The sequence below is a fragment of the Notamacropus eugenii genome, chromosome 1, assembly GCF_028372415.1.
Source record: "Notamacropus eugenii isolate mMacEug1 chromosome 1, mMacEug1.pri_v2, whole genome shotgun sequence".
NCBI lineage: Eukaryota > Metazoa > Chordata > Mammalia > Diprotodontia > Macropodidae > Notamacropus > Notamacropus eugenii.
Window position 1 is genome coordinate 450969133 of NC_092872.1, and position 14599 is coordinate 450983731.

Here is a 14599-nt window from a genome sequence, read left to right on the forward strand (position 1 = left end):
AATTTCCTATGGATTTGTAGCATCTTTATTTTAAAATCTACCAGTGTTTTTTTTTAACATCAGTCATTCTGTGAATAAAGGGAGAAAGATGAATTTCTCAAAGCTGGTTTAATTCATCTCAGTAAACATTTATTAAACACCTTCTATGTGCAAGTCACTGTGCACTGGTGAAACAAAGACAAAAATAAGACAGCCCTGCCCTCTAGATCTTAGGGCGTGTTCACAGAGAAGTAACAATGTAAAGGATGTAAAGGAAGGAGCTCTAGAGGGGAAGTTATAGGACCTAGATTTGAATCCAGGCTTGGTCACACAAGGTCACCTTGTGACTTTAGACATGCCATTTAACCTCCCTGAATCTGTCATCTTCTTAGAGGTAAAACGAGGCATTTAGCCTAGATAACCACTCTGGGTCTCAGTTTCTTCCTCATCTGTATAATTAGAGAGCTGGACTAAGTGACCATGAGGGTTCCTTTGGGCTCTAAAGCAATGAGTTTCTAATGATCATTTGGTCAAGGAAGACCTCCGAGGTAGCACCTGAGTTGAAACTTGAAGGGACATAAGGATCCCAAGAGGAAAATGGTTAAGAAGGGGTGCACTCTGGGCCTAAGAAAACACTCAGAGGTTAGGGATTGACTGTCTGGTTTAGGAAGCAGCAGCCAGGAGTCCGGTTTGTTAGAAGCATTGAGTGGGCAGAAGGGAGGAAGATGAAATGAGACTAGAGAGGAAGGAGAAAGCCAAATTATGGAGGCCCTTCAGTACCTGGCATTGCCTACACACTGAGGGAGCCAGGGCAGGTTTTTAAAGAGGAGAGTGATAGGGCCAGGCCTGTGCCCTTGGAAGATGATTTTGGCAGCTATGGGGTGAGTGACTGGAGAGAGGGAGAGTGTGGAAACAGGGACACCAGTTAGGTTGTGTCAGTAGTACAGGTCATAAGAACACAGATTCAGAACTGGAAGGAACCCTAAAAGCTATCAAGGCCAATTTTACAAAGGAGGAAGGAACTGAGATCCAGATGTGAATTATCTGAGGTCATAGAGCAGAGCTGGGATTCAAACTCAGGTTTTGTAATTCCAGATCCAGTATTATCCATTGTATCATGCTGTCTCTCTACCAAGTGTCAGGTGACCGATACATGAAATAAGGCCATGTTTGTGCGTGTGGAGAGAAGGTGGTGGATGCAAGAGAAGTGATGAATTTAGAATCAATGATATGTATCAACTAATTGGAGATAGGAAGGGGTGAGGAAAAGGAAAGCATCAAAGATGACTTCAGGGTTAGTACCCTCAAAAGCAATAGGGAACTTTAAAGAAAGGGTTGGATTCAGGAGAGAAGATGATGAGTTCTGCTTTGGAATTTTTATTCTCATATACAAATGACTCATCCAGATAGAGGTATCCAACAGGAAGTTTATATTTCATGCTTGTTAATTTAAATGCAGGAAGACTAAATTCAGAGTAAAGATAAGGGCTGAATGCCCTTAGGACATAAAAAATTAATAATAATCCAGCAAACAAGACTGAGAAAGAATGGTCAGGCTGGTAGAAGAAAAACCAGGAGAAAGTAATAGCATGGAATACAAGGGAGACAGAAGAAGCAATCATTAGTGTCAAAAGCACATGTGATTTGAGAAAAGGCAACCAAGCTTAGCAGTTAAGAGCTCATTGTTAACCTTTGAGAGAACAGTTTTAATCAAGTGCTGGGAACAGAAGCCAGTCTAGATTACAAGGATTGAGAAGTAAGTGGTGAGGAAAAAAAGTTTATGCGTGTAGATAACTCTTTCTAGCAGTTCGGTAGTCAAAGGGGTAAGAGATATTGGATGACGGTTTGAGGGTAGGGGGAAGGTCAAGTGAAAGGTATGTTTTGGGTTTCTTTTTTTTAATATAAGGAAGACTTCACCATACTTACAGGCCTTGGGGAAGTAGGTGGTAGATAAGGAGAGTTTGGAGACAAGAGAGACCTAGACCAAGAAAAAAAATACATAAATGATGGGGTAGGCTCCCGGAGAGGAGATGGGAGTGGATTGAGGGCACTAAGGTTTAGGCTTTAGTAAGGAGAAAAAGCCATTTTTTTTAATCAAAGATGGGGACTGAGAAGTAGAGGATTGGTAAAGGTTTAGAAGGTAAAGAAGGGAAGTTGAGGGAGCCCATTAGATGGCCTCTGTTTTCTCAGTCAAGTAGGAGAGACGGTCATTTGGATAAGAGTGGGGAGTGGGGCCTAGGTGCTTGATAAGAGATTTGGGATAGCTAGATGGGGATCCCCAGAGCAGAAGATAAATCCGGAAGGAATATGACCCAGTAGAGATTAGATAACATTGTATTGGGCAGTTCAGCTACACAGGGAGACAAAAGGACATTTAGTGGGAACAACAAGGATGGAGGATAGAGTGAACCTAAAATGTCTGGATGACAAAGGACCAAGGCATTCAAGGGTGGTGCACAATGTATAATTGAATTGGTTAATTATTGGGTTAAGGCTGTTGAGGTAGGAATGTGAGACAAGAAGAACCAGAACCTGTGTGGAATGACTAAAGGAGACTGGGAGGATGAAGAATAGAAGAATGTGGCCAGGGAGAAATGGATAGATAACAAATTATGGTCAGAAAAGGATATCTCAAAGTCCAGAATGATGGAGCTTCTACAATCTGTGTTGATAGCAAGATATATAGGTAGCTGTGATGAGGAAAAGACATAAAAATCAAAGAGAGGAATAAACTAGGGTGAGTGAGACATGTTTGAAGGGATATCATTGTGTATATTTAAGTCCCCAAGTAGGAGAGAAGTGGTTAGAAAGGAGAGGAAGACTGTGAGACCCAGGTACTAAACCTTATAAGAAAGAAATAGCCTGGAAGCCAGTAGATTTTTACATAAGTCTCTGGAGTGCATGTTATAGGTGGATGTAGTTAACCATAAAGGAAAGATACAAAGTAATAACAGAAGAATGGGCTGGAGGCAGCCACAGGAAACCCTAAACATGCCCATTCCTCCTTCTGGCCCAGTGTTTTGGAAGTAAAGAGCAGCTAGCACTAAGAAGGTGACCAGGGATGAAGTTTCTTCTGGAGAAAGCTGTATGAGAACAAGAGGATGAAAAGAACATGAAAGGAAGAGTTCTAAAATGAAGGCAAACTTACTAATAATGTGGTAGATATTCCAGGGGCCATAATAAAAGGGGAGGGCATGGGAGGAGTAGAGTTGAAAGTACATGGAGATGAGAAGGTTAGAGAGGTATTTTTGCCAGCAAACAGCAACTCTCAAGTACAAAGGTTAGGGGAGCAAGAGAAAATAGGAGCCAGAAAATAAAGGGAAGTACCAACTGTTTGGGGACCTTAACCATGAAAATTTTGTGTTGAAGGGCTGTTGAATTGGTTGATGCTAAGAAGGGTATCAGTATCTTCAGCATATTCTTTCTTCAAACACAGGAGAGTTGGGGGCTGGGGGGAGCAGTGAAGAGGACAGGAAAAATGCCTGGGTCACCGAGTCTAGGTCAAGTTCTGGGCTGGGTGGTTGTGATCTGGCCTTGGCAACTCTGGGACTCTATTGCTGAACATCTCTAGACTTTTATGGTTATGAAAGGAGAGGAGAGAGTGGAATATTTGCCAGTGACAGTGACAGCCCATAATGCTGTGTGGTGAAGGCATCCTTTAATCTGGGACTGTTACAGCTGTGCTTTTCCTTTCCTCTGTGATAATGTGAAGAGGGAGAATCAAGCAGCCATGAAATGTCTGTGAATGTATATGAGGGCCTGCAGAGTTGTTTTGGCAATATTTTAAAGACAATTAAGTCTCCCTAACTTTTACATAGGCAAGCCCCTTAGGAACCAATGACCTGTCATTGTTCTAATACACAAGAACTGATCAGAGAAAATCAAATGTTATTCATCAACTACTTAGTAGTTGGCTTGGGTTCTGATCAAGGATCATGTAGTAACCCTGATCTTGAGATTATTTCTGTGTTCCTGTGAACTAATCTTTTCCCTTGGGTGTAGGCCTCTCCGATGAAGTAGGACCCAGGTCTGAAGGACCACCAAAGCAGAAGACAACATCCCGAAAGCAGCTAGAAGGGGAGCCCAAGCAGGGAGCAGTGAGGTCAACAAGCAGCGACAGGTAACCTGATACCCTGCGCCAGTCCAATGATTTAGTATTGGGTTTAGAATGAGATAAGGTACTCATGAACTTTAAAATGCAACAACAATGCTACTTAAATGATGCAATTCCTAAAGTTAAAAATCAGTCAAGCATTTGTCAAGCTCATACTATATGTGCCAGGTGGTGTACTAGGTGCTAAGGACAAAAATAAATACATAGATGGAATATTACCTATTTGCAAGGATACTAATTCAAGTCAAACTCTATTCTCCCCTACCTCCACATTCACCATGACAACTAGCCAGGCTAGGTCAGAAAGGCTTCTATCAGAACTATGGCCATTGTACTAGAACCTCCAATATCAGCTTCCCATATGCTGGACCTTTTATCCCATAAGTGACAAGGAAGTCAAATAAACTCCTGAGAATGGCCTCCCTGATTCCTTAAAAAGAAACTACATAAAACATCTCCCTCTCTCACTCCTACCACACCTGAGCAGTCCGCTGTAACATTTCACCTAGTATGTGATTAAAACTGATTAGATTAAAATTGGTTTTGACTGGTTGACAGATGAAGTTGAGATTTTTAGTGCCTGTCTGATCATCTGTCTTACCACATCATTTTGCTCTGAAATTTGACTTGCCAAAAGGAATTAAATATCAGAAGAAATGTCCTTGTTCACTCCTTCTGATAATCCCTTCTGAGAGATAAAGATGGCAGAGAAGCCCATCAATATGGTGTAACAGACAAAACACTGACTCTGGAGGAAGATGACCCAGATTCAAATCCTAGGCCTGCTGCTTTCTGCCTGTTGTGTCTTGGTCAAGTCACTAGATCTCCCTACCCTTTACTTCCTCATCTTTAAAACTAGACAACCAGATGAAGTGATGCCTGATGTCTCTTCTGGCTCTAAGTCTACAATCTCTGACCCTTTGAAGGCACCAATACCATGGTATCTGGCAGCAGTAACTACATCTCAGAGGCAAAAATCAGGCCTAGCTGCAGGAGAAGGGAGAGGTGCAATGAAGAGATGGTATCTGCAATAGGTCTTAAAGTAAGAGAATATAATGGCCAGAGATCAGGAGGAAGTACAATTTAGGTACAGGGGATGGCCTGCACAAATGCATTGAACAGGATGGGATCAGAGAATGGAGAAAGAGTCATCTAGTTTCTATATATTAAGAAAAACTATGGTGGAAGCTTGCATCTTTCTCAATCAGTTTTGCTTTATGATCCTAAATGTACCAAATTTCACCAAAATTTCAATATTCTGTTCACTAGAATCTCACTCTCACACTGTTCCCTGTCGTAGGCTGTAGCAATCTATGGCACACACATACAAAGGTTAGTTTACCAATCATATAGCACAGAGGACTGGAAGCTGATACTAGGTCAGAGGATACCCCTTATCAGAACATAGAAAATGGGGCCCATTGGCTCCCTCTTCTCATGGCCTGCCCAAAGATCCCAACCTTGAGACAGAAGATGTCAAAGTTGCTGACCTCTTGCTACAATGTAGCTGGCAGTAATACATAAAGCAGGTTTGTTACTAAAAGGACAGGAAGGACACCATAATTCTGCCATTTTTCCCATCTTGCAGTCCTGCCAATCAGGTTTTCATTCACATTACCTCACTGGAACTCGATTTTCTCCCCCTTCCTTTTTGCCTCTAAACTCTCTAATCCAGTGGTATGCCACACTGCCTCATGCCGTGCTTATCACAAATTGATCATATCTTCCATATCAAACTGTAACCCACTGAGGGCAGGTATTTCTTCATTTCTCATCTCTGAAGATCAGAGTTCCTGGCACATAGCTAATACTTACCCTATGTTTGTTGAACTAAAGGTGGCAAACAACAGAGCTAAAATCTGAGTATAGATAATCTAACTTCAAATACAGAATAAAATATGAGCTCCTCTCTAACGTTTAAAGCCTTTTCTATATAGACATGATCTATTTTGGGGGGCTGATTATATCACTCCACCTTCTGTGCCCTACATTTCAGCTAGTTTCAGCCAGGCACGTTTCAGTCTACTTGCCATTCCCTTTACATGACACTGCACCTCTTGCCTTCATGCCTTTCTCCAGCTTCTGCCTATTCTCCTAATCTCCATCCCTTGGAATCACTCATCTTATAGCTCAGCCCAAGTGCTACCTCACAAGAGGTCTTTCCTAATTCTCCCCACTATCAGCACCTCCTCCCTCCTTCTAGAAAAGCTGCTTAGCATTTACCTTGTATACATTTTGTATTTGCTTACCTGTGTATATGTTGTTTCCTCTCAGTGGTATGTAAGCCCTTCAAAAGAAGGGACTATTTTGTTTGGTCTGCATCCTAGTACCAAGCCCTATGCCTTGCACATAGTAGCCATTAATAAATGTTTGCTAAATGGAATTAAAATTTGAGTGATCTACAAATTCACCATGAGTCAACAGTGTGATATGGCAAACAAGACAGCTGGGACTAGCCTTGGCTGCCCTATAAGGGAGATCCCAAAGTTTCCCTGCCCTGACCAGGCCCCATGTGGAGTCCTGGGTTCAGTAATGGGCAACATGCTCTAAGATGTGCATAGACAAGCTGGAACTCTTTCAGAAAAGAGAAAATAAGATGATGAGAGGAAGAGAGACCATCATATATCAGGTTGAGTGAAAGGTATTAGAATATTTAGGAGGATACTTGTGGGGGATTTGATAGCAGTCTTCTGGTACTTGAAGAGCTAGTGTTTGGAATGTACTATGGCTTGGCTCCCATAGGCACCATTAGAGGCAATGGTATGTTATAAAGGGAAGATTTGGTCAGAGCTACCTGCAGTCCTATCCAATAGACATTCATTGCTTTTGTTCAGTCATTTTCAGTCATGTCCAACTCTTTGTGACCACATTTGGGGTTTTCTTGGCAAAGATACTGGAGTGGTTTGCCAATTCCTTCTCCAGCTGAGGCAAACTGAGGTTTGGAAACTGAGGCAAACAGGGTTAAATGACTTGCACAGGGCTACACAGCTATAAGTATCTGAGCCTGGATTTGAATCCAGGTCTTCCTGACTCCAGGCCTGGTGCTCTATCTAGCTGCCTCAGACATTAATTAAATACTTACTGTATGCTTGGTGCTGGGGATACCAATGCAAAAATGAAAACCAAAGAGCTCATATTATGCTGGGAGATAGAGGTACAAGCCACAAGACTTAACAACTGACTGTACGTGGTAAATGAAGTAGAGGAAAGAGTCCTGGATGAATCTGAGATTGTGAACTTGGGTTACTGGTAGTATGATACTGCCTTCAACAGAAATAGGGAAGTTTGGAGGAGGGGTTGGTCTAGGGAAAAGAAAATATGTTTCATTTGGGGCATGTGGAGTTTAAGATTTCAACAGCACATCCGAATGATATACCCATACCTGACAGGAGAGAGATAAAAGCTAGATATATGTAGCTTGAGAGTCATCTGCATTGAGATGGTAATTTAAGACATCAGAGCTGATGAGATCACTGAGAGAGGATGTTGGTCAATAAGTATTAAGTGTCTACTAGGTTGTTGTTGCTGTTGATGTTGTGTTTGTCCTTTGTTCTCAAAGAGGACCATGACTAAGGCACTATATTAAGTACCAGGGATAAGAAGAACTGCAAAAGATGGTCCTTCACAGTCTAATAAGCAAACAACATGAAAACCACAAACAAGATACATACAAGATAAATTAAGGATAATCAACAGAGGTGGGGTACTTACATCAGGAAAGGTGTCCTGTAGAAGATGGAATTTTAGATGGGACATGAAGGAAGTCAAGGAGCCCATGAGGCCAAGATGAGGAGGGACAGCATTCCAGTCCTGGAGGACAGCCAATGAAAATGCACCCAGCCTGAAGGGGGCATGTCTTGTGCAAGATGCAGCAAGGAGAGTGTCGCTGGATCACGGTAATGAGAGAGAGGGAAATAAGACTGGAAGGAGAAGAGGCTAGGTTGTAAACTGTTTTGAATGCCAAATGGAGGATTTTATACTTAATCTTGTAGATGACAGAGAGAGGAAAGACTTGAAGGAGAGTGACCAGTTAGCAGACTGTTACAGTAATTCAGATTTGAAATGGTGAGGAACTGCACCAGCATGGTGGCAGCATCAGCCAAAGGGAGCATTTGCAAGAGGTGTTATAAGGAACTTGGCAACAGATTGGATGGGGGTGGGAGAGAGGTGGTGAGAGAGAGTGTGTGAGGAGTCAACAATGTAGAGAAAGGAGACAATTCTTCCCATTCTTAGATCCTGTGAATTTTAGATTCTGTGAGTCATCAAAGATGACTGATGTTTTAAACCTGAATGACTGGAAAGAAAGCATTGCCATAAACAGAATTAGGAAAGTCAGAAAGAGTGGTAAGTTTCCAGGGGAGAAACAATATGTTCTGTTTGGACATGCAAAATTTAAGATGTTGGCAAGAGGATATCTAGGTGGCAACAGCCGGATGTCAGCTACAAATGCAAAATTTGAGCTCATAAGACAGATCAGGGCTGGATATGTAAATTTTTAAGTCTTCTGTTGGATTGAATCTGTATTTCACAAAAGAATAAGTATATATACCCAATTAAAACAAAAGTAATTTCACTTAAAGTGATAGGGTACAGTAAGAAGACAAGGTGCCCAGGCAAAGGATATTTGTTATTAGTACATCCCCAGATACGCTTGAGCAAGATGAACAGAAATCTGCTTCCTCCTTGCCCTGCCTCTCACCATCCAGGTGCTGGTGCTTCTGCATCTAGAACACACAACCTTTATTCTCAGAGTGGTTGCCTCACTTACATTTTATGCAAAAACTGAGGATCTCAGCCTTTTGGGGGGTGGGGAAGTGTAACGGAGGTGTAGTCTCCAGTATACTGCTCTAACACACTGGAGGATGTCATCCAATCACTGTATAATGGTTATGGTAGAACAATGATAGTTACTGACAAAGTGCTACGTAAGCATTTTATATCTTAGGGTATAACTCATCACATGTGAAGCTTCCTTGGGTTAACTATCTCTTCCTGCTCTAATGTCCTGTCCCAGGATATTCTCTACTGACCTTATGTTTTTATGAAGTCCAGGTTCAGTCAACAAATATATATTAAGAGCCTACTAAGTGCCAGGCACTGTGTTAAGTGGTATACCAGAGATACAAAGAAAGGCAAAAAACAACATCAGCAGCAGCAGGAAAAAAAAGTCCCTCCACTCAAGGAGTCCAAAGGAAAGAAGGAAGAGGAGCTGGGTAATGTAGATTTGGCTTGGGTAGAGAGGAAGGGATATGAAGGGGTGCACATTGTATGGCTTCAGTCTTCTTAGTAAAATAGGAAGCAAGTTCAACTGAGAAAAAGGACAGTGAAAGTGGAGTTGAGGACAAAAAAAGAGTTAGAAGGTTTGGAATAGCTACTAGAGAATCAATCCAGGATAAATAATAGGAGTAATAAGGGTGAGGTTAAAGTTAGATACAATCAACATGTTATGGGCTTCGTGTGATCACATGACTTCACCCTGCGATGATGACTAAAACAAAGTGGATCCATGGGCAGAAAAAGTGAATTATAGGATGACCCAGAGCTAAGGATTTGCAAGACAGAAACAGAGAAGTACCTGGTTAGAGAAGAAGAGACTGAACGTTCATGATTAGAGAAGATCTAAGGGCAGTAGAGATTCAGCGGTAGAGGACTGTGCATGGTTTAAGTGTCAGGCTACAGAACCAAGACTGTGAAGAGTATAATAAAGTGAAGTCTGAAGAGGGCTGTGGATGGGGAGAACAAAGAGGGAGTAAGGTTGAGATGAATTTGATGCATAGATTCATGAAGAGTGAAGCGGGAGAAAAAAACAGGAAATTATAATCAGAGAAAAGTATTTCAGAGATCAGAATCTTGCATGTGGAGCCATTATTAGTGCTGTGGAAGTGAACAAGCCTCTGAATGGCCAGGCTGGGGAAGATGGCATTCATGAAACTCAAAGAAGTTGAGGAATTGAATGGACCCGCGTGTTAGATGGTAAACTCCAGAATCTATCGTTAAACAAATGTGACCAATGCCTATCAAGTGCTATAGGCAAAGCACTCTGCTTATTACTGGAAACTAAAAAAAAAAAAAAATAGCATCTGGGGGAAGATAGGTACACATTTAACTGGGATACGTGGGAGTAAGGGATAAATGCAAAGGAGAGGTCCAGATAAATTACTAAGAAAAACTTGAGAAAGGAAAGATCATTCCTTCCTAGACAAAGATACAGAGATTGATAGCTACCCACAGGGGTAAAATGTTGTTGGATAGGTCACAAAGTGAACAATAGCCCTTTCTCTAAAGTATATTCAAAACTATCCTTTGAGTGGCCAAAGGATATTCATATTAGTTTTCAGGAGAATAAAAGTAAATGAATAATTATATGAACTGTTGTTTCAAACCACTAATTACAAGAGAAACTCAAACTAAAACAATGCTGAGGTTTCAGTTCATACCCTCAATTTGCCCAAAATAATTTTAAAAAATGGAAACCGTCAGTGTTGGAGAGGCTACAGAAATATAAGCACCTACTATGTGCCGGACATTGTGCTAAGTGCTTTACAAATATCTCATTTGATCCTCACAACAACCTTGTGAGATAGATGCTATTATTATCACCGTTTACAGTTGGGGAAAATGAGCAAAGGTTGAATGACTTGCCCAGGGTCACACAGTGTCTGAGGCAGGATCAGAACTCAGGTCTTCCTGTCTCTAGGCCCAGCACTTTGCCCACTGTGTCCACTTTGTCACTACCTCTAATATGGAATTGTGAATTGATCTAACCATTCTGAAAATCAGTTTGGAACTACACGAGTAAAGTCACTGAATTGTTCATATGCATACTACCACGCATGCCCCAAGGAGGACAATGACAGAAAGGCCCTATATATAACCAGCCATCCCTAGCAACATTCTTTGTGGTAACAAAAAGAAAGAAGAAAAAGAGCCAAGCTGATGGCCCTGGGGTGGAAGCAACCAAACTGTCAGTTCTGATGGCTGTGAATCTGTGGGTCAGTTTTACTTCTACCCCCATCCAAACCCCAATCTGGTTCCCCCTTTTGAAATCTGACTCACATATCTGTCTTGGACTTTGCTCCTGGTGTTGTCCCTGACTACACTGGCCTTGCTGCCTCCTTTATTTTTTCCTCTTACTGTAACAAGAAGTCTGCTCTGTGACCCAGAAATGGATGTCTCTCTAGTCAGTTACCACCGTAGCTACTACTGCCTCCACAGCTACACATCTTCACCTCTCAGATCAAGAACCCTCCATGCAGCTGACTGACCCTGACACATGAGTGGGGACCAGTTTCCATGGAATTGCTCCCTGTATGTCCTGACTGTGTGTGTATCCAAGAGTAGCTGTGTGGGTGGTGTCCTATTCATGCCATTACACTTCGATCATTGGTCTTAGAAGACATAAGCTATAATTCCCTAAGATGTAGGATGGCCTCAGGTCAGGAATAGGTCAGTCTCTATGTGAGAGAGCATGTAGACTATGTGCTTGGGTCAAGGCTGCAGCCCCCTGCACATGTTCCAGCAGCCAAGGGTGAAAAACTCACACAAGGATAGGATTTTGGGGGCATGGGCAGACCACAGTTAAATGATCTGGGCATTTTAGTGCACTAGAAGTTCAGTATGTCACATGACAGCTAATTTTTAACCACATTAAGAGAAATATCCTGCTATAACCTGTCCAGGTTAGACCCCTTCTGGGTTTGTGGGCAGCAATGGACAGCTTATTTTAGGAGGATCAGTGAAATACTGGAAGTGTATTTTCCAAGGCAACACTTAGAACAACAGTTGTAATAGTTAGGCAGTCTTTCCTTACACTGAGCCTAAATCTAACTCAGAGCTGGCAGGTTCCATCATCGCTAAGTCCCTGTGCACCCCTCCCCACCACCTTTGTGGCTGAGTGAAGGGGTGGAGGAACATGGAGTAGTCATAAACATTTGGATCTCTTCTCTGAAATTGTTCCATATGACCCCCTGCATAATTATGACTGATAAGGGTATATGGATTAGACTGTTATGAGGTCAGTGTCATTTATAGACTGGACCATACTTGGCACACTTCCAAAGCTGTTTGGGCTAGAGAAGCAATGAGGCATAGTGTGTACTGCTGGACTTGGAATCAGAAAAACCAGATTCAGATCCTCTATCTTACACTAGTGTGAGCATGGTCAAGTCAATTAACCTTCCTAGGCCTCAGTTTCCTTTTGTAAAATGGGGATACTACAGTAACTACCTCACAGAGTCATTGTGGGATTAAAATGAAATAATGTACATATAAAGTATTGAATGTCTTAAATTCAGTGTCAGTTACAGCAATTATCATAGAATTGGATGAGAAAAAAAATTGATTTCTTATCATGGCAGGTGTAAGACAGCAGTCCCCACTCCATCATGCCCCAGTGAGGAAGCTAAAAGCTACCTTGACCTGATAAGTTATTTTACACAGTAATTTCTCTCTCTTTTCTTATAGGATTCTATCAGGTTCTTTTGAAAGACCTGCTTTTGAAGACAGCTCTGATGGGCGTCTCCTTTCTACAAGTTCAGATCCTGATACTCTGGCCACCAGAGAGGGGAGTCCACCCTCTGGAAGCCCATTTCAGCTCACAGCTTCCTTTGATGAAGATATTATTGACTTGAAGTAAAGACAATCTTAATCATATTTGCCATCTTTATTTTTCTTACAGCAGTTTATACTCTCTAGGAACGTTTTGACACCACTTCCTGAGGAAAATCGGTCACTGATCTATTGGACCAACTGTTCTGCATATTAGGCCAGTTTGGGTAACTCTTCAACATTTGGTGCCATCTTGATCCTTGCTTTTCCAGTTCAAGTACCATCAGCCCCTCTTGGAATAAAGGTGGTAGATTTCATTGAGGTTTTAGATTGAAACTTTTAATAAAATAAAAGTATTCATTCTTCTTTACCTCAAACCTCTTATATTTGAAATACTTAGATAAACAATTATTTTTCATTACAATTCTAATTTATTTCACATTATAAGTATTTCGTAGAAATATTTTATAAAGAAGTCATTTGATTTTATTACAAATAAGAATTTTCTTTAGCTTTGCTTCCTACAACTAAGAAATCCTGCTCCTATTGATAACTCAGTTTCACTATGATTAGATATAAAGAAGTGATGCAGTTACATGAAGATGTGACCAGTTGTTTTCCTGTTCCGCCAGTTCTGTACCCATTCTTTAGAGGGAAGCTGATTGGCTGGATTTCAGAGGTAGCCTTCCTGATATGCAGAAGAATGAGAATTTGTTGAAAACAAGAGACACTATGATTTCCTTTCTTTAGTATCCTTGTCTTTATGTTAGATTTCTTTTTTTTTTAAATCAGAATGTCAAGAAAAAAACTGTCATCTTGAAATATTGTGCATATTTTCTTGTCTTTTCACTAACCACCACCCAGAGGGTGGATCTGCCACTTATGCATGCAAAGATGTATAATGTTGTCATTCCTCCCTAGCTTAGCATAAGAGGTTAAGAACAATTTGGGGCTGGGTTGTTATAACAAATTTCAAGGTGAAATTTCAGCCTTTTACCTTGAAAGCCTGCATTATATGTAGAGGTGGAGTTAAAATATACATGATCTTTTTGGTTATAAAAGTTTGATTATCCCCTCCTCACCTTCCCCACCACCCAGTGCTCTCTCCCCTGAGTTCTCCAATTCTGTTGCCAAATTTCTTTCATTTCCCGTTTGATTTCAGTACATCTGATTACTTTCCTTTTTTGTGCGTGTGGACCTTTGCTATTCACCTACATCAAGAGTGATATAGTCTATACCACACCAAACCTAGCTCTAAAGGGTGATTTCCTACTTTATATATTGATTCAAAGAAACATAACAGGTCAGTGATTTTACAGTTTTTATAGTCCAGGCTACGACAGTGTTCTTTTTAGCCCACTAACCTGTGAGATACAGCCTTAATATAAAAACAAAAAGGAAACATGCAACATCATTACTGTCTCCCTAGTTTGCATACTATGGATTACTTGGAAAAGTCCTTACCTCTGCATGATGAGCTCAGTATTAAACCCCAGAAGAAAGCCCAGATTTTTGTTTGGCAGAGCATGAACGATGGTTGAAAAGAATCATTTCAAAGGCAAGACCAAGGAGAAGAGTTCTTTTACTTAGGCATAGATTCAGCCTGAAAGCCAAAATAGGAACTGATCCATTAGCTTTTAGAGCATTTGTGCTCCAAAGGGATCCCATTATTTTCTGCTCACCTCCCCGACTCCTATTTTGTATCATAGTTTTTAAAAACTATTTTCTAGACATGATAAACTTGTTTTTATCTTCTTCATCCTGTCATTTTTCCTACTTTGGCTTCTCCTCATCCTGCTATGTAAGAATAAGCATTTGCTAAAGGTTGTTTCCATGGAGGGATCACAAGCCTCAGATGAGCCAGAGTATTTGAGAAGGAGTCACAAATTCAAAGGAGCATTTAGAAACCAGAGAGAAGTACACCAGGGGGAGGGAAGTTGAGTGTAATGCAGAGGAAGA

At 41.2% G+C, this 14599-nt stretch overlaps 1 protein-coding gene across 5 annotated transcripts in view; it reads left to right on the top strand.

Moving 5' to 3' along the window:
- GARNL3 (GTPase activating Rap/RanGAP domain like 3) overlaps positions 1–14399 on the top strand; it is a 227061-nt gene extending 212662 nt beyond the window's left edge. For 4 of the 5 annotated variants that reach the window (XM_072631960.1, XM_072631959.1, XM_072631961.1 and 1 more), the window contains 2 exons: positions 3982–4099; positions 12557–14399. In XM_072631960.1, the coding sequence (XP_072488061.1) occupies positions 3982–4099; positions 12557–12728 (290 nt within the window). In that variant the 3' untranslated portion in view covers positions 12729–14399. The remainder of the gene's footprint in view (positions 1–3981; positions 4100–12556) is intronic. The other variant, XR_011972116.1, reaches the window with a different exon arrangement.
- The last annotated feature ends 200 nt before the right edge of the window (positions 14400–14599 follow it).